Source organism: Melospiza melodia, chromosome Z, assembly GCF_035770615.1.
Source record: "Melospiza melodia melodia isolate bMelMel2 chromosome Z, bMelMel2.pri, whole genome shotgun sequence".
Classification (NCBI taxonomy): Eukaryota; Metazoa; Chordata; class Aves; order Passeriformes; family Passerellidae; genus Melospiza; species Melospiza melodia.
This window is the reverse complement of record NC_086226.1, coordinates 56,564,245-56,589,832: the sequence shown is the minus strand read 5'-3', so window position 1 is coordinate 56,589,832 and position 25,588 is coordinate 56,564,245. Positions and strand designations below refer to the sequence as shown.

The 25,588-nt window shown below is 38.1% G+C and overlaps 2 protein-coding genes across 7 annotated transcripts in view; one reads left to right on the top strand and one right to left on the bottom strand.

The window, feature by feature from the left end:
- Nucleotides 1-21,629, top strand: part of CDC14B (cell division cycle 14B) — a 69,988-nt gene extending 48,359 nt beyond the window's left edge. For 2 of the 6 annotated variants that reach the window (XR_010031350.1, XR_010031345.1), the window contains 2 exons: nucleotides 18,162-18,303; nucleotides 19,133-21,629. The gene's annotated coding sequence lies outside the window, so the exon portion shown is untranslated. Of the gene's footprint in view, nucleotides 1-2,244; nucleotides 2,391-4,027; nucleotides 4,131-18,161; nucleotides 18,304-19,132 lie in introns of all 6 variants that reach the window. The other 4 variants (XR_010031346.1, XR_010031347.1, XR_010031344.1 and 1 more) reach the window with 4 other exon arrangements.
- Nucleotides 1,296-25,491, bottom strand: HABP4 (hyaluronan binding protein 4). Its single transcript, XM_063181268.1, has 8 exons — nucleotides 25,175-25,491; nucleotides 14,468-14,612; nucleotides 13,534-13,695; nucleotides 13,272-13,343; nucleotides 11,427-11,510; nucleotides 4,584-4,752; nucleotides 2,863-3,039; nucleotides 1,296-1,830 (listed from the first exon to the last, which is right to left on the bottom strand). The coding sequence occupies exons 1-8, from the start codon at nucleotides 25,464-25,466 to the stop codon at nucleotides 1,774-1,776; spliced, it is 1,158 nt and encodes a 385-aa protein (XP_063037338.1). The 5' UTR covers nucleotides 25,467-25,491; the 3' UTR covers nucleotides 1,296-1,773.
- Nucleotides 25,492-25,588: the final 97 nt, after the last annotated feature.

The window sequence follows — 25,588 nt, the reverse complement described above, 5'->3', positions numbered from 1 at the left end:
ATTCAGACACATTCTTCCTTGTCCAATGGGAAAATAGGAACAAGAAGGGAAGAGCAAGCAAAATATTCCAACTACCCCACAGACAAAATCACTTCTATTCCACATTGATTAAATTGCCATTTTTGTCAGAAACAAACAACACCTGTAAAAAGGGCAGCATCAGGTAAATCTTAAACTGCAATGATTTCAAGTAACACCTTGTGACTACAAAGTGAAGGAGGTGTGCATTGTTTCATCCTGTTCAGTTACTCAAATAGCAGCAGCATGGGTTCCTCTAACACCAAAACTTTGCTTTTGCACCTTTTCCTACTGCAAGTCAGAGCATCTCTATGCCACTACAATGAACTTCTTGCAGAGTAAAAAATCTCATGTTACAGCACATTGTTCTATAAGTAATTTAACAATACAAAAACAAATCCTTTGGGCTTACCTACTCTGTAGACCATCTGTTTGGAGCTTACAGAAAAGAGTCTTTGTAGGATGACTACATCCTATTTGAGTAAAGCCTTATCAGTGAGCAAAGTCTTCAAAGATTGTGAGTACTTTTAGAGCTTACTCCAAAGAAAAACTTTTCTTCTAAGTTTCATCCATTATTTATTTTCAAAGGAGACTGCTTAGTGTTGCTTAGAAGTGAGGCACAGAACTGGAAAAACATGGAAGGTTTACAGTCATCTGCTTTCCCAGAAAATTTTAAGAATGTGTTCAAGTTGAGCAGGCATTTGAAGACTCTTGTGAGGCTGACAGCTACTTCCAAAATGCCCAGTGTGCTTTTCCGCTTATTTCTTTCTGTCATCACCTCTGGCACCATTTTCTTGTTTCTCTGATATCCCCCATAATGGCTCTCAATGTCCCCTTGGACAGGGAACAGAAAATCTGGCTCAAGTATGTTAAAGCTGCAATGAAAGAACATCACACCTCATCCCCAACATCACAAATTTCTTGGTAAGGCATTTAACATTTTAGTTTGTAGTTGCTCTTGCTAAAATTAAAAACTTCTTTAATAATTTAGTTCTGTCTTTAGATTAAAATTCTTATTTTACTTAATCTTCAAAGTAATTGCAGACTATCTTGTTGCTTAAGCAGGACTTAGTTAGGTGTCAATTCAAAGCACCTATGCTGCCTTGATTTTAAAGATCACTTCCATTTAGAGAGATGTTCACTTTTTTTGGTGAGTACAAATTGCTGTTTAGGGTTTGGGTTTTTTCCCCCCCACTTTTTTTCCACAGACTATATCCAAATAGCAAAAGCTTCCACCTACCACTCTGACTTCTTAAAATAATACCTCAAACCCAAACCAATGTGCACTTTTCTTTATTTGTGGAACTCTGAAAAACTGGAACTTTTGATTGTCTGAAATATACACTTCACTCAAAGGAAACAACTTTCAAATATACAGTGAAATTGAGTCCCAATTGGGGATTGTGTTGTACAGTTTATATTTCATCATGGTGTCATGGAGAACTTGATATAATCTCTATATATACATTTTTAAACACTCTTCCCTTTTAACTTCCCTTGAAGCCAAGTAGGGAAGTACTGTAAGCCTTCCCATAGGTTTTCTAAATGGAGGCAGACATTGGAGCCTGTGACAGGATCCCAATCCACCCATATCTCCAGAACACAACTCTATTAGCAGACAGCTGCAATCATTCCACACCAAACACTCAAACAACTTTCCAGAAGGAAACTGGCTTCCTTAATCCACACCAGCATAGAACGGGTCTCTTCACAGTTACAAAGGAACTTTGAGATACCACCATTCACGATGGGTCCTCAAGCTAACGCTGGAAAATCCTCAGGATCATCAGGATTTGGAGCAACAAGCTGCACCTAGAATGGAAGAAAAGAAGTCTTATAAAAATGAATACATTTCAAAAGTATCTGACAGCTATGTATATGTATTTTACCCTCAAAAGGGTTCATTCTTCTACTCAAATGGTATTACTACTAAAGGCTACTTCTACTCAAATTGTATCCCTCACTATCACAAGTCTTTTATCTCAGAACTTCCAACTGCTATAGTTTCTTTTCAGTGTGAATGTTTTTATAATGCTCCCTGGAGAGGACCAGAAGGTCACAAGTTCTGCAGCACTGAATGAAAGAAAATTTAAGCAGTCTCAAGCAGAATACAGCATATTTTTTGAAGTAGCATTACTATATTTTTACATTCTAGAACTACCAAACATATTGGGTTGTCGTTTTAATCTCTCTGATCTGTTACCATAAAGAACCTTTTTCTTACAGATGAAACAAATGCATCAACACTTCCATATTATTCTGAAAGTTCCTGGTCTTAAAGCATTTTAGTCACAGTAAAGTTTCTGTTAGTATGAAGAATAAAGAAGCCATTTTCCAGTGTACAAATGCTTTTTTTTATTCCAAAGGAAAAGGTAAGTGAAATTTTTATATAATGGTTATATTGAATACATAAATTATCCTGTAGGATCACAGATTTACTGATCTCACTGTTAGTAAACAAAGTATCACTGTATCACAGAATTTTTTCAAAGAGATACAAGCCTCTAGTTATTTTAATTACTTCCCAATTTATATCAAAACTAATTGCATACTTTCCTCTAGTTACCATTAGAGCATCAAGTAATCGGACCTTTTGAAATGTATGTGTTAAAAGTTGGGAGCCTGAATCGGTATTTAATTTCAAGTAACATAATATGGGCCAGGAACTCAATATGCATGACAACATACTATGAGACAGGAATTAAAAACAAGTCTATCACTACAGAAATCAAAATTCCACGCAAAAGGGGCAGGACACACACAAACACCATCAACAACAGAAAAAAACCCCAACCAAACAAAAAAACGCCAAATGAACAAAACCACCACCACAAAATCCATTACCATTACTTCTGGTCGAGGTACTGTCTCTTCAGGTCTTCTGCCACGACCACCTCGTGCTCCTCTGATTCCATAGCCAGGGCGAGGAAGACTCCCAAAATTAATATCCAGCTGAGAAGTTATATCATTCACTGGTTTTCGAAAGACATGAGAATTATCTTCAAAGTCTTCTTTTTGCAACTAAAGAGAAGATCTGGTTAAAGTCCACAGTTTTCCATGTATGAGCTTCTCCCCTCCCAGATACATATTCACACTTATATTATTGACTAAGCAGCAGATGAACCAAGATAGCATCTGGAGTAGAAGACAAGCCTTAACTTGTACAGGATTTTAACACAGATGAGGTAATTGCAGCTTCCCAGATGCCTGGGAAATTCATTCTTTGTTGGCTCAGAGATTCCTGGTAACAAAAGCTTCCGTACGAACTCCATAATACTGAAGAGGTTTGTCAGAAATATAAATCTAGGAGGTTTTCAAAGAGACTAGAGCATCAGACCTAAGCTACTTACTCCTACAGTTATGTCCAAGTAATAGATAAAAGGCCATACCAAAGCTACTTAATCGATGTATTCCTCCTACATGCCTGCAGCTATGAGATCACTGTGGTTTTAACTATGTGTTCCTAATAGCTAGTGCATGTCAGACTACTGCCCAGCATAACTAATGAGGACTGTAGTAATGATAAAGTCTATGTTAACTCATCCCTTACAATGATGAGTCACTTATTCAATGTCTAATTCAGGGATTTCACCTGCCTATGTTACATAGTTCCTGTAGCTCCTGTTCTGTGTTCACTTTAACAAGGTCTCTTGATACTACCAGAAGAGAAACTTTACAGGCAAAAGGAACACATACCTGCTCTCTTCAGAGTTTGTGGAAGGTATCTCCCCACCCCTACCACTACCTCTCAGAAAAGAAAGAGGGGATAGTGACAACTCTGACCTAAAAAGTCTCACTAAAAAGAAGGCAGACTCAACAATCTAAAGTGATTAAGCAAGTTTTGAGATTATTATTATAACTAGAGAAGAGATCCATATTCATAAATGCATGTAGACTTCAAGGATCAAAATTCCATCATGCTAGACTGTATGCACATACTTCTGTGACCCCCAAAATCTGAAATCTAAGTAAGCTAGAATCTGAAAGAAGATTCCCCTTCTCTCCTCAGAACTAGTACTTCTCCATGGAATTTCAACCTAAACAACATTATGGAGTGAAATTTAAGAGGAAATTGGGAGGCGTGCACACTACAGCACCACAAGCTCTCCAAGGTTAGTTCTAAGAAGCAGGACCCAAAACAACCACACCCAAAAAATCCAAAATTCGTATTTTCAAGTGCACATTATGATACACACAAGTGCATACGGGCAAGCAAGCTAAGCGGGATTCAAACTGAGGAAAAGAAGTGTATATTAAACTCATAAGCCAAGTTTTTCTAGCAGCATTATTAGAGACCTGTACAGGTGGCAGCAGCTGAGCCATAAGGTAGAACAACTTGATATTTTACATGTTTGCACAGAAAAAAGGGGCGATGATGTCAGACAAAGACAACTGTCACACAATTTAAAGCCAGTTTTGGGGCGCGTGTCATTGCAGTGATAAAGCTTAGATATTGTGCTCTTGCCCATTCAGATTATACTAAAGCTAGTGGAAAAAAAAATAGAGACAGTTTCCCATCCCTGGGCATAAAGGAAGGTTGACAGAATTCCTAAGACAGTGCTTACATCGTCACTATATTTTGACTTGTGAATCACCACTGCTTTGGGAGGAACAGTGGATTCTGGCTTCCGGATATTGAATTCAGGCTTTGGTCGATTCCGTTGCTGAAGACTTTTCCACTCATCTAATGTCATTTCTTGAACCACTTCTTCCATTGGCTCTCCTTCAGCAGCTCTAGAAGTTTACAGTTTTAGAGTAAAAAACTTTAAAAAAAAAAAACAACAAGACAAACAAGAGCACTTACCTCATTTAACTACTAAAGTAAGGATATTAAACAAAACATTTAGAATGTTTCCCACCAAATTGTTAATTTCACTTACTCCTCACAGTAACTTCATGTGATAGTTTCATATTAACGTAACTTGGAGTATATATTTATGTACTCTGAAATTAATCATATGAACAAATGCTGTCTGCAGCTTCCTGTATTAGTACTCATCCAGTCTCATCCTGAATTCAAGCATTTAGATTCTAGACAAATCATTCTTCCTTTTGATCTGGCATATTCTTAACCCTACATTTTAATAGTGGATCTACCCATAGTAAATATAGCCACAGTAAAAAAAAAAAAAAAAAACAAAACACACAGAGCAGTTTTAAAACACACCAATTGCATGGTTTCATTGCCTTGTACTGCACAATGACAATATGAGGTGAATTAATTTTTTAGTGTAGCTTTCAGTCATCAAAAATGTTCACCATATGATGATCACACCATGGGATCTTACAGGTAATTATTAACATTTCCTTTGTTAATTTCACAAGATGCTTCCTTGAATTTTTTTGTCAGATGTAGCAACAGACAGTATTTATCACTTGGCAAAATCATACTAATCCCAGTCAAATTATCATTTGTCACTAAGTACAATAACTATATGTTCTAGAAAACCATACAGAATACATCAGAGGCTGCCTTGCATATTTGTGAACTGTAAAGACAGAAGGTTTTATGTCTGTAATACACAGAGATAAGACAAGTTACATAAGCAAAAAAACTTCCCTTCCACTGAACATGCTTAAGTACTCTACTGCCACTTTTCTGCTGCTGATCAGGACAGGCCTGGCCAGGACACCAGGTTTTAGAATACTACAGGTATACATTTAATGATACCTACAGAAAGCTACCTACCTACTAACCAGCATCACATACAGGGAGAGCACAACTTCCTACACCACCATAACTGTCTGCTGCATAAACAAGTCAAATACCATGACTTGTACAGGAAAGCCCACACTGATTACTCCAAGATGCTTGAGAAACCATTTCTCCTTACATGGAAAACTGTTATGTGTTACAACAGCAGTTGGAGTTGACTAAGTGTTTCCCTAACAATGACTTTTCTAGAAAGCCCCTTCATTAGAACCTGTCTTGTGGGAGAATGATGGATTTGGTTTTCTGCATTCAGTCATAATTCCACAGTACTACCAAAAAATTATAATTTCCCCAATGTAAATATACAGGTTATTAGGTGCAAGTTGGAACTTTTTTATCATGGAAAGATGCAGAGTCAAATGACAATCAGTGACTGTGTGTATTTTGATTTTAAAGTTGTACAAGCAACTCATTGGAATACACACAGTTTTTGGGACTGTACTGTATAGAACTAGCCTATACGGGAACAGGCCTAGTCCTTCTTACCAGATTCTGCACCAAAGCATTCATATTTCTTGCCAAAATTAGACAATATTTTTCTAAACAACCAGCATATGAAAGGGAGAAGCAGAACTGAACACTAAAGCAACCCTTGATTTTAGTTCTAGGATTAACATAAGTTAGTTCTAAATTCACTTCACAGAAGAATAACAAATACAGAAGTCCTGCACTACATGCTTGCCCCTCTGACATGCCTTTATGCCCTGTGTTTTGAAAATTCCAGCTTTATCAACCAGAAATTCAAGGTTAAAAGACTGGTAATCAGTCTGTCACTCACTTCTCATTATGATCTGAAACTTTATTAGAAGGACTGTTAAGGAAAAAAATAGTTTACTGGGTTAAATAAAAAGGATACTGGTGAAAGAAGCAGCTACTTCTGGAAAAACACCAATAGATATTGTTGCATCTGTAAGAGCACTAAGAAAACATAGCCCCAAAACCATTTCAATTTGTTGTCCTCGATCGAGAGTAAGAGGCCAAACAACTTCTGATCAATTATCTGAAGCTTCAGTTTTGGGAATAAGTGTTAGAGGAATTAAAGAGAAACATAACTAATAAAAGTGTCTCTATTAGACTGATTTAATTTTTTCCTAAGCCGTATCTCAGTAAATTGCATGTCTGAATTTTGGAAGTCTTTTTTCCTCCTCTTCCATGAATGTTTCACCACATTAGAGAGACAATGTTTCAGTCTTTCGCAAGAAATGCAGAAAGATGCAGAACTGACAGCAAAAAGTACTCGAGAACTATCTATCAATATTTCAATTTGCAAAAGCAAGCCAAGAATGCAAATGGGAGTTTAACAGTGTAAAATAATATTTACTGCATTTTCTGTGGCACAAAGATTGCCCAAAAGAAGGGCAATAGTGCAAGTATTCAAGAATACTGAACAGCTTCTGATTCAGTGGTATGAGATGCTAAAGTGACCCAGTGATTTGAAAACAAGCAACCAAAACAACAATCACCAGAAAGTCCCAAGAACAACTAGAAATACATACACACAGACAAAAGTATCAGCCACCCAAACATAGAAAGAACCACGAACAAGGCAGAAGTTCTGAAGGAGGGACCTCAACTCCCTGGATTGTGCAGGAGCACTGCACACAAGTATCTGCTCCTTCTTCAACAACACAGTATGTATGATAAGGAGCCACATAAACAGTTTTGTTTGAAACAGCTGTTTGCTGGAACAAAATCTCAACTGAATAATGTCTTCTACATGGGAACAGATGAGAAGTCCACAGCAGTGCAGCAAGACACAAGTCTGAAACACCTGATGCACAATGGGGAATCCTTTAAAGATGTGCAAAGGAAATGTACATAATGCTAAAAAAATTTTGCATATCCATTACATTAAGGCAAGAAATCCAGGAGAAAAAAAAAAAACTAACATAGCAGCTTCTATTTTTTTTAAGTATTAGAAAGACCATCAGGGGACATTGAAATCTCCAGTAGCAGAGTACATTAAAATCAACTGGACATGTTTCAGAAGCAACAATTAAAATTGATCATGCCTTGGGCCCAAAAGACCCCTTTCAGGTCTAAATTGCTATGATCATAAGAAAACACAAGGACATTTGACCACACAGCAACTTGATCTCACAAAAAGCAAAGACAGCTATTCCTTTCAAAAATATACATACAACAAAAACATCCACTTGCCAGTTCCAAAGGAAATACTTGCAGATTTACGCTGCAAATATTTGGTTTTTTCAACTGCAAATTATGGTTTTGGTTTTTACTCCAAAGGATGGTTTTAATTGCTAGGTTATTAGAGTACAAATTTGTTTTAGGATGTCAAGACTCTCAAGGGGAAGCACCTATGAGTGAAGCACACCAACAAAAACCTGCATACCACATTTTGGACAGAAACTTAATTGCAGCAAGTTATTTTGGGCACCAAGCCAGAATGGAAATGCATTCTGTATATTACTTTCTACCTTCTAACATTATACATTTTTAGTAACTGCTTAGTGTGCATTTTCACTTATCAAATTAATAAGCTCCTTGGCACACCAGCAGTCATGCTTACAAAACACTGCCAGACAACTAAGCACAACCTCTGGACATGAACAAACTGAATTTACAATGAAAGTCCTAGCAAATCACTAAATGAGAGCCTTCAGTAATAGTTCCTACTGCTTCAGTGTCTCCAGTGGACAACAATAACCCCTTAACTATGCCTTGATTGCTGTGCATACAAAATACCTTTGCTTTTTGCCAGAAGGAAGGTAAATGGAAAGGAATGCCATTTAGCTCAGCTATTCACCTATTATTTTCATATTAAAAATAATGACAGCAGGTCTCTCTCAGATCAGTTTTTCATCGTTATTCAGCTGCACAAAGCAAATGCTTAGCTTTTATCAAGAAGTCAATGACAAGAAGCTTTCCCACTAAGCATTATTTACAAGAGCATTATCACCAGCTATAGAAAAGTTTAAAGTTAAATAAGGTAAGCCCAAACAATTGTACAAACTTACTGTGGAAGAAAAACACTGAATCAAATACTTATGAAGCTCTGGCCTGATCTAGGAAAAGCTTTCTACCACCAATAAACAACAAAAAACAAACCACAAAACAAATAAACAAATGAGATAAATAGCCAAAACACTGAAGATAAATTGTTAAAGCTTCCTATTAAATAACCAATATGACACATAGCTCCACAAAAAGGAAAACTATCACATGAATAAAAAAGTACGAAAACCCCACAAGATTAAATACAAGCTCTACAAATACCTTTAGGAACAGCAGTTGATTAGCCCATGCATTGTACTGAATGAAACCAAAAAATCTAATTTGAATTGGCCAACACAAGTGTGTTACATTGTTCGAACTGTGAAAAGTTCAACCAAAAGCAGTTGTGAGGAAAGTTTATACTTCTGCACTACCTATTTATTTTATACAGGGTCAAGGTTAGGTTTTGCTTTTGCAGCAAAAAAGCCCCCTATACTAGCATGCGGTTTGGGATGATAACTAGAGATAAAAACTGTTGATACACTCAAGATTTGAGGATATGGGAAGAAACACCTTGACTTACATCACACAAGCATAAAAGAAACTCTTATCCAGCAATACTCTGCAAATAGAAGCTCAGGAATAGCAAACTAGAGTCTTAAAGGGAAGACCCCATAAGTCACAGAAACCCACAGAACCTCTTTTCCAGAGCTGCATGGTAATTAGCCAGCACCACATCAGAAAGCTCCACACCATCTTCATGCAGACAGGTTATTCCCAACTTCCAAGATTACATTTTTTCACTTGTAATTTTAAATGGAAACACTTCAGACTAGAAAGAGAATGAGTGATGAAACAACCCCAAGTCTTCAACCTCTTTCTCAATGCAAGCACACAACTGCAATAAAGCAGTAGAAAATAAATGGTTACCTTGCAGTCACTGCATTTTAGTGTCAAAATGAGAATGACCCTAGCAGCTGCCCAAGCAAACACACAACCCTGTATAACACTGAGGCTGTAGCAAAAGCAGAAGGTAGCCTAATTTGTGTTATCTGGACAGCAGGGGCAACCTAAGCATGTCAGACCTTTAAGTACATCCTGAAGCCTGAACACCATAGCCTACCAGCTTCTGCTTTTAAACATTAAAACAACTACAATTCCATCTTATTAAGGTGTATGCCATACAACCATCCCTAATGACCTAGGCACTATTCACAGAGTATCTCCTCTTTTAAAATACATAGGGTCACCAAGCTGACACCCCCCAAAAATTAAGTGCAGGGAGATTTATGTAACTCATGTTTTGTATATAGATTTGTAAGCCTTCAGGACAGTATTTGTTGCCCTGAAAGGAGTACACAGTGCAGAACTTTGTGCTTGTAGGTTACTTGCTTTTTTGAATAATTTGAATTTCAGTGGACTATGCCTAAATTAATCTTAAAAAAATATATAAACAGGAGTAAAATCTCCAGAAAGGCTCCCAGTCTGACTGAATATCTAGTGAGCTCTAAGAAAGGTGAAAGAGTTAAAGATAACTGGCAAATTCTGCTGGAGGCCTTTTCTACTGTACACACTTCTCATGTCTTAAGCTCTACAATGAACAGATATCAGGACATATCTACAAAGAGCTTGAATTGAAGTAGAAACAAGTACAAGCAGGAAACAAACAAAGCAACCAGCAACTGACAAAATTGAAATTTTAAAAAAGCTGAATAACTGTTATCATATTTAGCTAATACAGTGTATTTTTGCCACTGTACCTACACTGCTCACCTGATTTAAATTAGCCTAGAAACATTTTTTCAGTCATAAGTCATTCAAAGACAGATTTCCCCCTGGATATACAGCTTTACCTACATATTAAAACCTACTCTAAAATTAAAAGAATCAAAGTTATATCAACTGAACATCTGACAGGGAAAACAACCTGAACATATAAAACAGGTTTTGTCATCTAGTTAGCTTTATAATTAATAAATTAACCCATATCACTAATATCTGGAGCCGCTTCATGAAGTAAAAAAGGCTTCACAGCAACAAAAGAGGTCGACATACTGCACTGACCATCTTTCACTCACTAGGAGATATGCACCACATGCTCTTTAATTATTCTTTCAATCTTTTACTTAGACAAGACTGTCCAGTTAGTTTTCTTATGCCAGTGTTCACTTATTTGCTGTGACACTGATTAGAATGAAAGCCACAAGACAACGGGAACATTTCTCTCTCAGTTTCCCTATTCTAAGGCTCATGGCATTTCCAGAAAGTTTTTCCAAGTTCTACCATGGCCTCTCAAGAATTGATGATATCTGCATGATATTAGTGATTGGTGAATACAAACTTAGAGTAGCTCAGCATATTTTAAATGTGTTTGTACAATTGCATGGGCACCTCAAATATCTGTTGTCAGAGAACAAAAAGCATGGTTGTTTCTACAAATTAGAGGAGTGGAAAAGGTAAAACATACTATGTAGCTCCTCCTTAAATCATCACCAAATCTTAGGAAGTTAAGCATCACTGTGCAATTAAATGCAATTTCCAACTGTATAAATCAAGCTTTAGTCAGAATAAGGGACATATTTTCCATACTCACAAATACAAAACAAGCTTTTCTCTTTTTAAATACATGCACTAGCAAAACTTCACAGTTCACATTTCAAGTGTGCCCCTCAATCAAGTACATCAGTAAGAGTTAATTGTTTCCTTTGCATTTAGACAGAAAATATTTGTCTGACTGTACTTGCTCAGAGGCTCTCCTTCAGATGTCCCTCGCTGTTCAGGAGTTTCTGCAGTCTCCTCCATAGATGCAGTCTGCTCCTTCCCACTAAAACAGTAAGCAAACAAACCAAAACAAAACACATACAAAAAAAACCAAAACAAAACTATGGTCTTCATGACTCACACTGGAAAAAAAAAAAAAACAAATCAATACATTACTTCTTTTACCAGAATTCCCTGGTAAGGAGGGAAAAAAAAAAAAGGGAAAACTCTTTGATCATAAGCCGAAAGATATACTAAGTGACTAGTTGAGCCATTAACAAGTATATTTTGGGAATACTGGGAAAAAAATCCTATTTCACTAAAAAAATAAAAGCATGTATGAAGATGAAATAATTCCATTATGAATAATAATCATGATTAGTATTAATTGTCAGTATAACACTGACATTTGGAGTTGCCTTTTTGCTTCTTTTAAAGAATTAAAGTTTGTATTTTCTGTAAAATGGACTTTAACTCACTGTCAAATGACAGCAGGAACTTATTTTCATTCCAGGAGCAGGCATACATATTTTAAATTAACACCTTTTAGCTTCAATGCATGATTACCACAATCAGGACACAGACATGCTTTTAGAATTGTTCAGAGAGCTTTAATTTTATGTCACTTCTACCACATCACAGGAAAACATTGGTAGAAGTTCTGATGCTATTGAACCGAAAAAACCCAAAAAAAACCACCTCAACTATGAAGAAAATATGTAAAGGCCAATAAATACCTTGTAAGTTTATGAAGCCTTCCCTGATATCCTACAGAAGATAGTTTTCTGCCAGGTTGTTTTGCACTATCAGTTCAGAACAATGTTAACCTAGCTGATCCTTTGAAAAGCCAGGATACCTAAACCATCTACTCTTAATATGAAATTCTGTAGGAGGGAGAGAAGTTAATACAACTTTCAGAAGAATTTGGAGTATCAAGACCCAAAAATTATTACACATAAAGGCCATATTTTTCAAACTTTCAGCATGATTGTCTGAATCCACTGACTTTTAAAACTAGATTTTAAAATAAAATTTTATTTTTTAAAACAATTTTGTCAATCAATGTGTATGTGGCCAAATATATTTGCTACAAGTTCAAGGCACTACTTTTTCTCCATCCTTTATCAGCCTTCAATTAAAGAGTTCTAGATGTATATGAGAACAAAAGCTACTGGAAAGAGCAATGTATTGCTAGGTACAAAGAATGGATAAATGCCAACATAATCAGTGAGGTTTCACAAATCTGAACAGAAATCAGTACCCCTAAGAGATATACAGAACTGAATGGAAAAGTCCTGATTTTTTTACCTCAAAGTGGCCATTAATCACATTATGCTACTGATTTTTCTATCACTTTAAAATGTACTTCCATGGTACAGTCAACTGAATATTACCTTCAGAACCACACTGAAATGTACTACCATTTTGCAATTTAGAAATTATCCATAAAACTCCAGAAAAGAGACTAGACTTTAAACCCAGTAACAGAGCTTGAATCTTAAAATTAGCATTTTGGAGCAATTCCATTAAATACCATTTACTTGACTATTGAGAAAAATAATAACTTATTTCCATTAAAAGACAACTCCACTCCAGTCAAAAGATTCTGGCTGTCTTAAGTGAACAAACATCATCATGCCTTTGCTTCAATTTAATCTCACCATCATGAAGGAGCCAAGTTAAAAATGTAGAATTACATTAATTACAACAATAATAGAAAGTGATGCTTATAAAGCTCAAAATGGACAAGAAACTGATGAAAATGATGATCTAACCCAGGCCACAGAAAATTATGATCTATGATGGGCACAAGTATATGACATACCTTATACCATCTGTCATTGTTCTGTAGTTGCGAGGTCCACCTCCACCCTTTTTGTCATCTGCTTTCACACCTCTAGAGAGGAAAACAATTCTATGAGTTAAGGAGGTTTTTGCCTTTTTTATGACCTCAAACTAAAACCAGTATTGACTTTTTGCCAGCCAGCCTGGATATGGAAGGGAACAGAATACCTAAAAGAGAGTACTGCAGTGATGACTATTATTTACTTGTATACCAAGTAGGAAACAGCATACAGAACACTTACGTTTTATCATTCCCACTTTGTCTTTCCGGTTCATGTTTTCTTCTTTGGTCAAACCCATCAAAACTTCCAATTAATCCACCACCTCTTCCTCTACCTCTCATTCTGCCTCTTCCCCCACCACGGCCTCTTATTGGTCTTTCATAGTCTAATCTTTCCACTGGTCTAAGAAGAAGGTAATTAGTGAGACTTTTGTTTTTATAGAACAATTAAGAAGAAGAAAAAATCATATTGTTATGTTTGTGCAGCTATGGGATACATCAGTATATAACAGCTACAGCACAATTTGTAGAGTGAATCTTTGTACAGTACACACTACAGCTGTTTGGGTTTTGTCATTGAAAATGGAAAAACTGAACTCTAGAGGAATTATTACAGCACACAAACAGAACAATCAGCAGTTATTAACACTGAAAACATTACAAAAACTAAAGAAAACATTATAAAACAGTCAAGTCTTCACAACTATATATGCAATAGCTCCATCATCTCAAACCCATATTTATATGCAACTGCTAAAATTTCAGACAACTTGTTAAATATCAACTATTATGGTATAAAGTAAGAACAGCCACATTCTAAAGCATTAAGGGTTAGGTGGAATCTTCTAATATTTATGAAGAAAGAAAAATCAACATGCATTCACTGTCCAAGCAGTAAATTCCAGTTTGCAACCTCCTACATGTTCTGCAAGGCTTGGTATGTGAGCTCAGAAACTAACATTATAAATATGCTGCTGACTAGGGGGTACATTTTCAGATCTTTAAATTTTTCAGTTTTGCCTTATATTGCTAACATTCAACAAAAAATGTACCAATTCAACCCCCAAGGAAGGTGAAACTACAGCTCTTACAGGCATGAAGTAAGTAGTCTTGCAAAAAACCTGCACATTAATATCCTCTGTGAGGGATCTTAGTTCTCTCTGCAGGATACATACCGTTCCACTGAGAATTCCACTTGTCTTTGTGCTCCATAGCGGTATTTCCTGAAAGATGGTCTCCATTCAGTTTTGTCCTGTTTCCCCTCCATGCCTCTGTTACTGAACCCTTGTTGTTCTTCATGCCTGGGAACTCGCTTTGGGCCTACACAAACACACGCAGGGATTACTGACAGCTCAACAGTAACACAATTGCATTTACCAAACTACTGACTGAAGTGAGCTGGCTACACATCCAAACCCAAATCCATTAGAACATTAAAACTCCTTATAGCTAATGTCGCCAGACACCGTTTGCTTGAAAGACACGTACTTATTTTACCTTCTGTGTTGATGAACCTGCAAAATATTATGGGTTTTGAAAGTCAGAGATTTCTAGAAAAGAAAGTCTAAAGAAAAATATCATTTTGCTCACAAGTCACAGAGGAGAAGAACAAAAACTGTTTCTCTCATGTTTTCAAGGATCATGAAAGTGTAGTACAGGATGAGGTGGAGAAGCTTCAATGGAAAAGACCAATTGAAAGACGGCAGCAGAAGCAATGAAGGTGAGGGAAAGAGAATGACCCCTTACAGATAGGTGTTGATTGTGAACCAACACACCTCCTGCCAGATAAGCTCAGTTTAGAAGTCTAAGCCTCCGGGTCCCCTAAGCTCATGGCCACAGTATCAAACAACCAGCACAGGGTCACCTCCTCACACTGCTGTTTTGTACAGGAAAGTACCATTCAGCAACACTAAAGGTCACTGAGTTCAGCTGGCAGAGACCCAAACAGTGAGTAGAAAGACTTCAATACCACTGATTCTAGAACATAAACATATTCCAAGATAAAATATACTTAAGCTTTTTAGAGTTTTATTCAGCCGTTGTTGCAGTTGAGGAGGATCAGGTTGGGCAGAATAAATGAAAAGAAATTGTGAATTATAATAGAAAAAAACTGAAGTTTTACACTCAACCTGTATACATCTAGCAGAAGATTACAGTTCTTTATGTGCCTCCTTTCCCGTTTTCCCAAATTCTGTTCTCCCTCTGGGACCAAGATCTCCAGAAGCAAGCCATTTTGTCTACTAGGCCTCTATATTTAAACCAACACCTTTCTAAGCCAACAGTGTAAGTCAATCAAATAAGGAACAGGAGGATTGGTCTCAGATCTAAGCTACTGTTTCCACAGGAAGTATTGAACGACCCTGGAATGCTGAGCAGATTACTGAACTCAGGTTAGTGGACAAGTGACAGTCCTGGCTACCTCTGTTGCTACAACATAGAGAGAAAAAAGGCCATTTTATGTCACAATATTAATATGCAAATTAACTCATAGCCCCAGAGAAATGCCCACATCAGAAGATTTTTGATCAAAGCTTAGGTGGTGAGGATGAAATCTAACACAATTTGTAAAGAGAAAGCTTCAAAGAACTATCCACTTGGTGAATGTAGTAAATAAAGCTTTTTGTTATGCAGTAAGAACAGTCATATTTGTACAGAGAAGATAGTGTTATACATGGTACAGAAGCAACTGCAGCTCTGCTTTTCTTTAAACTACAAACCACCTGACATAATACATTCCAGTAATTCTCTCTTCTCAGGTTTGAAGTTACTTGACCCTCAGAGCACTGAGCATATTTGCATTACCCGAATTACAATGTAATCTCTGCATAAAGGACAACTTTTGAAATCAGTTTCTGAGTAAGCTTTTCAAATCAGGACAGTTTAATACAAAGCAAAATTACAGATGATACAGAACAGTACATGCTGTTGGGAAACATCTACTCTACACACATCTCAACTACACTACCAGCTATGTAAAGGTTAATTCTAAATTGGACTCTTGCTTGGGAAAATTACTACTAATTTCTGGTGTCATTTTAGTTATTTTGTTTGGATCTGAATGCACAAAAATGCATAGAAGACTATGATGTTATTTATTTTTGATCCTCTCTCATTGGCTATCTGAAGCATCAATTATTCTAAAAGGACTCCATTGGCAAGAATGCAGTAGTCAGAATCCCTACATATTTAGTATTAACCTCAATTTCACCTTGAGATTCAAAGAGCTCCTTCAAACTAGCAAAACAATGCTAAAAAAAGAAGATGCAGAAGTAATTTTAAAAAGATAGCGTCTCATTTTATCACCCAGTACTGCTTATAAGTACTTCAAAACAACTTCAAAACAAGTCTCCTTGTCAGACATGTCAGTATATTACATGTCAGCAGCACTGAGCATACTGGATGGAACTGTGTGTTCTACTCCAATTTGAGTGCCAGGCTCTCTCACTTTGATTTTAACAGGTGGCTTCATTTACTGCAGATGTATTTTAAACACTAGAAAGTCTTTTACACAGGTAGTAAGTGCCACAAAAACATCTTTAATTGGTTTGACAGACATGAAGTAGTGGATTAAGGCAGTATGCAACACCTGTCTCTCTCTAGTAGGACAAGTCACCCTTGGGGCAAAAGTCCATGTAACCTGCTTGTGAATCAGTTCAAAAAGACAGCCCAACTTTCAGCTCTGCATGTAAATAAAACCAGACTGGAGCTTGGCAGCAGTGATAGCATAAGCTCTACAATTTTAATCCTCTGCTATGTCCTAACACAGACTCAGTTTAATTCACAGAGCCCAAGGGCCATCTATCCTTTGGGGGACAATAAAACAAGGCATCAAAATCAAGACAAAGCATGAGCCATCTTGTATATCACTGACAAAGGACTGGGGTACATTTTGAATGCTTGCTTAATAACTACCTCTCCAAACAGACGCAAATTTTGTCTGCTTGCTTGTCTATATAATCTGATATGCAGGTTTTCTTCAAAACCACACAAAAGAAAAAAGCTTTAGAGTTCTGTGGATCATCTACTTGAGGCCTTACAAACACAATTCTGAAAACTGAAGATCACTCTTTCCTAGTTACCTAGTTTAGCCTCTCTTTAAAGTGGTTTTTCTGTGTCTTAAAATTACATCTGTAATCTGTATTCACCTGAATATGTGTCCCACCGTTCCCTACTTCACCACAGCTTTCCTGGACTGTTACTGCATCAGCCCAGTCTGTTGGCTAAGCTGCCTATCACTGTACTTTCTAAACTGAGGAATCAGAACAGAGATCTGTGTTTCAACAGACTTAGCTTTTTTTTCCCCCCCAGAAGAAGCAACTGAACTATTATTAGCAGGAAAGAATCTGTAAATACTAAAATTACCAGGTACTAGAACTAGACAGTGCTAAAGAGAAAAGCTCAGTTGTATGAGAGATATTGTTAAAACTCTAAATCATACAGAGCAAACATACTTAAGTAGTTTTCACTTTCCCCACAATAATACTTCACTTTTAGAATTACTTTTGCTAACACTGCAGCACTTAGATAAAAAGACTTTCTAGAGAACTGTTTTTAATAAGTACATACACAGAACTGGCTACTGGAAAAGCAGAAGTTATACTTTTATAACTTGCATTGTTTAGTTTCCCAGAAACTGGATATCTATGTATTAACAGATGGATATAAAATAATGTAGCAAAATCTAGCTGCCTTTCCAGTGTTGCTGTCTAGCTCTCACCAAGTTTCTCCATCTATATAATCCATCCTCAAAAACTGAGACTTTTGCTTGGAAAGAGGTATCTCTAGGTTTTGTGGTTCTTCACTAGCCTGTACTGAGAGAGTGTGCTTTCACTTTTTTTAAATTTTTCATTTTACACATTTTTTTTGTAGAAAGCCTTGACTTCAGACAAACACCACAAGGAGCCCAGCTTGCAACTGCTGAGGGACTATACACTAAAGCAGAAGCCTTGCTGTTTCTCCCACTTCCTAATGTGACAGTGGTAGCTGGCATGCAATTCACAAGCTGAGAGAGGTAACTGCTTACAAAGAACAAATTGGGAAAAGAGTGTTTGTGGAAGGCTCACATTGACAGAAGACTCCCCAGCATAAAAAGAGACCTCTTACAGACCTGAGATACAGAATTACATTTGTTACCTGAATGGATAGATCTAATCTTTATGGGAAGGAGTGTGATCACCAAAAACATACAAAAGGAGCTAAAAATACCAGAATTGTTGAAAACCACAGTCACAAAGCTATGGAAAAAAATCAGCATTAATGCAGAACTGATGCTTGGGCTTAATCTATAAATAAAACAAAAAACAAATAAACAAATAGCAAAACCCACCAAAAAAAAAATCAGAACACCACAAAAAACCAACTAAACCAACTACCAACACCCGCCACCAAAAAAAAAAAAAAAAAAGGAGGAAACCCCTTTCAGCTTTGAAAGAAGACTATCCTTCTTCCCAGTATACCTCAAAAGGACAAAGTAGACCCAAAATAGGTCCAAGCCTATGGTAGAAATATCTTGACCAAACAAAGAAAACAACTGTGAGGAATTTTTTAGGCACAGTAGGGTACTGAAGAACCTAACTACCAGGGCTAAGGCAGTTAAGTTATCAAGGCAAAGAAAGTGGAATTGGAATTTGGAGAAAGAAAGGATATTCCAAGTTGTAAAAGGAATAGTAGTTATAGATCACATAACTGTGCAACAAAAGTAGAACTGATGCTTAAACAATATTATATACAAACATTGTCCCCTCAAAAAATGAACTGTTATGAATTTTAAATCATTAATTTAATTATTACTACTTTAAAAGGATGCTGAATTCAGCAGCTCTATTTGTTCTTTCCAACAGTGAGCTGTATCATGATTGCCATGAGGTGTTTCACTCCAGCCACTTATGGACAGATCTGTAAAATCAGCCTCTACACCTTAGATCTGATACTGTTGACCAATGGATCTCCATACTATGCAAATGGAAAACAACACAGAGGCTATGCATTAGTGAGAAACTTTGAGGCACTTGAAACTGAACTTCTACAACCCTTGCTGATGACCCAAGAGGCCAGACTAATTGCATTAGCAAAAGCAGCCTTGTGGTGACATGATCAGCAAGTGCCACTATTTATATTGAGTCTAAGTAAGCCTTTGGAGTGTGTCATGCAATGGGTAAGCTATGGAAAAATGAGAGTCCCTTGCTTCAGCAGAAAATAATATTTCTGCAGATAATATTCCTGTAGTATACTCCTGAGCTCATACAAAAGGCTCCAACAAAACAAAAAAAAAAAAAAAATCAAGTAACTCAAACTTGTAGTCAGATAGGTTTATAATGGCCTGAAGCTTAGGAGCAGTATACTTTGGGATATTATGCAATGTTGGGAAACAGCTTTTCCCAACATCTAAGGTTGACATCAACAGGATTAGTGTTTGGCAAACAATTACACCTAGGATGAACCTCTTGGAGATCAGTGGTTGACTCATTATGCTAAATCAATGCAAAAAAGCTTTGAGAAAAAAAAAAAAAAGTATGCCCAATGATATTACTGAAGTATTAATTAAGGTATTTTCACAGAAATCCAAATTAGAACCTAAAAGGAAGTGGTCACATACCACCCTACCATGTACTTACTTTGCTGTTAAAGCTTTAGGATATTATGCCTGTTACTTGTAATAACATCAGTCAAATGCTTTGAAAAACTTCATGAGTTCTTCCTGATAATAGTGGGAAAGCTTAATAAAAACAAAGGGAGGACTGTTATATACTGAGCTTAGTTAGCTGAATTTTTTTATCTAAGTAGTTTTGCTTAGCACAAGCAAAGTGCTGAAGTTTTAGGCCACAAGCTGCAAACTTTTACCTTGAAATGCTGAATGAGTCTTCTACTATTGTTCAGCTGCAATGAAAGGAGGCTCTGAGACGAGTGCAAACTAAAAGATTAAGAAGTCATGGCTATCATCAGAACCTGCAACCCATCCAGATAAAGACAGCTGCAGAAGAAGAATGTGATATGAACAAGACTCCAAAACAAAAATCACCATTGGAGTAAGATGTGCATGCAAGGTGTGAAGTGTGCAAAGAATAGGAGCATTGGTTGTAAGAATAAAGAAATACCTGGGATTCTGTACCCTAAATCCTGCTGGTGAGGCACCTAGCTTGAGCTGCACCTGTTGCAATACCACAAAATTATTAATGTTTTTTCTCCCGAAACTGGATGCTAGCTGCGGGAAGCCTAGGGTGAATAAACTTCTTTAACAACTTATACACAGGCAGCTAATCTTTCTTTACAAGAAAACTTCATTACTGGTAATAGTAAAAGGAAATTTATTTTCACTCAAACATTTATTTTGCTATATTTTAGAGAGTAAAAGAATTAATACTCCAAAACCAATTTCACTTTCTCCCCTTTAAATGTGTGTGATTCTAATACCAAACTTCAAACAATAGCTTCAGCTATTGCAAGCAACACACCAAAGAGACATATGGAGTTAGACTCCATCCAGTGCCATTTTGTTTTCATGCATGCCAGTACTTGCTGAATTACAGAATTGCCTACCATAGCTTTCCTTTAGACAATCCTTATGGCACTGTAGTTGAAAGAATGTTATCAGGATAAACTATTAAAAAATAAGAAAATCACAGTCAAAGATAAAACTCCATAGAAAATTCCGCGCCATTTTAAAACCACAGCTAAAAGCTCAAAAGCACAGTATTTAGGAACTATATATAAATGTTACCAGAGTCATCATTTGTATAGGAAAGAAGAAAACCTTTTAGAAGTATTAGCAACAAAGGTTTAGAGATTTCAAAAGAACAGAGAGTATTACTGCAGGATCAACAAATTTAATTTTCCTGGACTGGTAAAGAATGCTAGCTCTGCAACTCGGCCTTTTGCATAAAGAGCTGGCAAATGCAGTTTGGTCACTGTGGTAAGAATGAACTGAGTTAACATCGAGTGGTGCAGTTACAAGAGCTGCAACACCTACAACCAGCCTTTACCCAAATCCTCAGCTAATACAGTCTAAAAATCACAAAACAACAGTCCAGAGAAGAGAAAAAATATACCTTTAAGGTCAAAAGTATAAGTTTTGGTAGACGGTTGTTGGGAATTTAGACTAGAGACTGGAAAAGTACAAGGCCGTGGCTAATTCCAAGTCCTGCACCTGCGAGATAGCGTGTCCTTGGGCCTAGCTGAGTATGATAACAACAGTGGACAAGAGACGTGGGAAAGAGGGAATGTAGGCCCAAAGGAATGAGGAAGAGTTGATGGCATAGTTTAACCAATAGATCTAAGCTTATTACTTGCTGTATAAGTGTCTGATGCTCTCTTCAATAAATGGAACTTGCTTATCACTCATATTGACTGTCCGAGTCTCCCCTCACCGACAAATGGCTCATCCCAGACAAACAGACCATTCTGCAACAGACAGTGAAATAGAAACCCATTTTCTCCATAAAAAACAAAGCTTAAAAAGTCATCTCCTTAGAGTTGTGCCATTTCATAATAAATAGTTTGGATTCTAGAGTTCAAAGTATTGCATTCTCTGGCAAAGTCCTCTCAGGAGGTTTGCTTCAAATTGAAAATATCTCCAGAAATTTACTAAAACCTGCTTTGAAAAATTCAGTGAAGAATTACATTTGAAAAAAACAAAACAATAAACCTACCTTACAGAACTTTGTGACTAAACCTTCCACTCAAACACTAAAACATAACACCACAAAAAAATCTCTGACTATGGTAAAACTCCTTATATTGCAAGATAGAAGCCTAGATGTGCTTTGAGTCTTAAGAAAGACCCTTTTTCACAGATTAAATATGCTTAAGAAATAATACTAGAATAAAACAAAAATCATGAAACTTAACAAGACTTTTTGTAGTACAAACAAGCAAATACCCTAGCAACTACATAAAACAGTCTGGAAGGGTCCAAAGTAGGGTTACAAAGATGATCAGGCTGCAGAATATCCAAAAGAAGGCTGTGAAGGTTATGAAAAAGTTGGTGAGTCTGCCTAATGAGAAAAGACTATCTTCTTCCCAGGACAAGGCTTCATATGAGCCACATCACAGTACCCCGGTATTAGAAAGGCTACAATGATGAAGGCTCCTTTCACAAGGAGTCCCATGAAAGTGAGCGGCTACAGTGGGGACAAGCTGCACAAGAAGAGATTTCATCTGTGTTAAGAATTTCTTTCTGGTGCTACCTTATGTTGAAACAACCTTTTCAGAGTTAAACCCCCATCACAGAAGGCTTTCAAAATGCAACTCAACAAGGTAGCAGATGAGGTCTTCAAGGCTGCCTTTCCTAGGAAAGGTTGGACCAGACCATCCTTCCAACAGAGCCTCTCAACCCTATTCTGTGATGATTCCAAAAACACTAGTATGAGACAGTGAATTCCATCATTTCAACTGTAATACTAGATTCTGATTCTGCTACTCTGATAGATCTAGATGCTATTTTTTGGTGTTTTAATTGCTAATAAGTAGAATGAAGTTAGGGGTAGTTATGCCCAAAATCAGGGGGAAAAAAATCACTAAGAAAGTCTAGAAACAAAGTCTTAAGATTGGTATGTTTTTCTTTTTTTAATTAAAAGTTTAGCAATTAGTTTAACAATTTAGTAATTTTAATCAATATTATTTATTTCCCCAAACAGAGGTGCACTCTTCTAACAATCCATCTGTTATTAGAAGCTTTATGCCAAACTGTGGGAGTGCAAGGAGGTTGGTCATTCTCAACTGTCAAGTTGATAGCGCCCTGAATCTTATATAAAATATAGAAGTTTTGAACCCTACATAACAAACCAACTTTGTATGGCACCCATAAAGAGCTGACCCACTCCCATCCAAAAAACCTCAAGATTTTTTACTCAACATGACACTTGCTTAACATTTGTCAGCTACATCATCATTTATGTATTCACCCTAACTCTGAGGGTTCTCTGCCATTCAGAGCAGACTCACTAACACAGCACATTCAAATGAGGAACACAGTCAAGACCAAGTCATGACTATCCGCACTGGTTTAGCATCTTAAGCACTGTACTTTTATAGGCCTTACTTCCTAACGAGCCCAAGACAAACACACAAAACCCCAAACAGATGCTATGTTTAAAGAACAAAGTGTGTTTTTAAATATAGAAGAGAAATAACTCTTCCTAAAATAGATCTTAATGCCCTTTCGCTAAGGGTACTATAGTCAGCAGTCCTTTCTCCATTTTAAATCAGCAGGAAATTGAAACAAGGTGCACATGCTTGTTGTCTCTGTATGAGAAAAGAGATTTCTTAACAATAAATTTCTGCATTAACAAGAAATTTCTGCAACCAAGGTTGCAGAGAATAGTCAAAGACAAGCCACAGAGCCACTGTGTATTACCAGGAATGGTGACACCTATGGGCAAGCGCGAGGCAAAGGATTGTCTTCACGCACTACTATGGTAAGTTACTGCTAACCACCAGATCTTGTTCAAGAACTCTTTCATCAAAACTTGAGACTCTGATGTTCACTGAGCAGACTCCTGCAACTTCTGTTGACAGCCACAGTAAAGTAACTTTTAAATAAAATAAGCTGTTATAGTCTGAGTACTGGTCTTACGAGACTAACTCACATAATAGAGAAATCTCAAAAAGACTAGTTTCATATAACTGCCCATAAAGACAGCGAAAACTTATCTTCCTCTACAAAGGTGCTCATTATCCAGCACATATTTAGCATTAAAGATTCTCTGCTCCACAAACTGCTAAAAATACGTCTACTAACTGCTGTTGGGAAGCGTGTAGGACTGTAAGCCTAAGCAATAGAATTGGCAACACTGGCAACAACTTGATGGAGCAACAACCTAATTCAAAAGCCTTTTCCTAGGGCATTAAAACACACAGTACCATTACCGTGAGTTTAACAGGAGCTTTTACTACAGGAAGAAAATATCTTAATAATAGATTATGTGTTAGGCTTCATTGCTTCCTGTAGGAGAACGGGAATTTACAACTCAAGAGACCAGAATCTTCCGTGCAAAGATTCTCAATATTTAGAAACAATCCACCAGTTCTCAGATACTTTAGATACTGAATCCAGCAACCAGAAGCTCAATACCGGGTAAGTAGTAACAATCAGACTCACTAAGACCAGCAATCAGCTCCAAATGCAAGAAGCTATAGCCCACAGAGCCTCCAGCTGCAAAGAGGACTGTGAGGGACATTCTAGTACAAAACCCAACTGACTCCCTCTTTCCCCAAGCAGTACAACGCATCAAAACCTAGCAGATGACCACTCCCGAACATCGGCTGAAGAGTTACGCCAGGAAATAAGGTTTTATAAAAAGGCCGGCTTACCAATGCAAGCTCAAGGCAAAATAAGCACAGATCTCTGGAGACGACAGAACTCTGAAGACACCAAAAGGCCAGAAAAACTCACAGGTACCGAGAAATCAAGCCTGGAAACTTCAGACACTGAAGGATACTGTCCAGGGTGACAAGCAATGAAACGCAGCAGCAGGACTACTAAACCACCATGAAAGCGGTAGATGCCACAGCGTAGGAGTTGTGCTCTTGCACTTGTCTCTTGGGGATATTGCTGAAGTTTTCATTTACATATTCCAAGGCCTTCTCGGCTGAGAGTGCTCGGCAACATCGTGCCGTGACCGTGCCAAGCGTCACTGCTTGCTCTGAGGGGACTTTCAGGTGCATTCACCACGACGACCCCATCGGGAACCAGGATTTTTCAGCCCCGCCACGACAGCGCTACCCCCGCCCCGCCACGGCTACCGAGAGGCCGGCGGAGCCCGCAGCCACCCACGCCGCGCCGCGGGGCCCGCACCGGGCACCGCAGCGCCGGGAACCGCCTTCCCAAACCGGCCGCCGGTCCGGCCCGCGCCCGCCCCCGCCCCGCCGGGGTGCTGCCCGCGTACCTGGCTGCGGCGGCGCCGCAGGGTAGGGCGCAGGGGAGCTCTCCGGCTGCCTGCGCTCCTTCTGGGTCTCCCTCTTGCCGCTGCCCGCCCGGCCGCCGGGCACGGCTCTCTTGGCGACGGCCGCCGCCTCATCGCGCCTCTTCCTCTGCTGCTGGCGTCGCTCGGCCTCGCGCAGGACATCGAACGGGTCCGACTCGTCGTCCAGGAGCTGGCAGAAGCGATTGGCGACGGAGCACCCGAAGTTCTCCTGCATGACGGCACCCACCGGGCTGCCCGCCAGCCCCGCCATCATCCGCGCGGCCGCCTCACCTCCCCGACCGCCCCCTGCACGCACCCCGGCGGCCGCTGCCCCCACCCCAAGGAGGCTGCCACCGCTGCGCGGGGCCGAAGCAAGGCACACGCCGGGCGACAGCG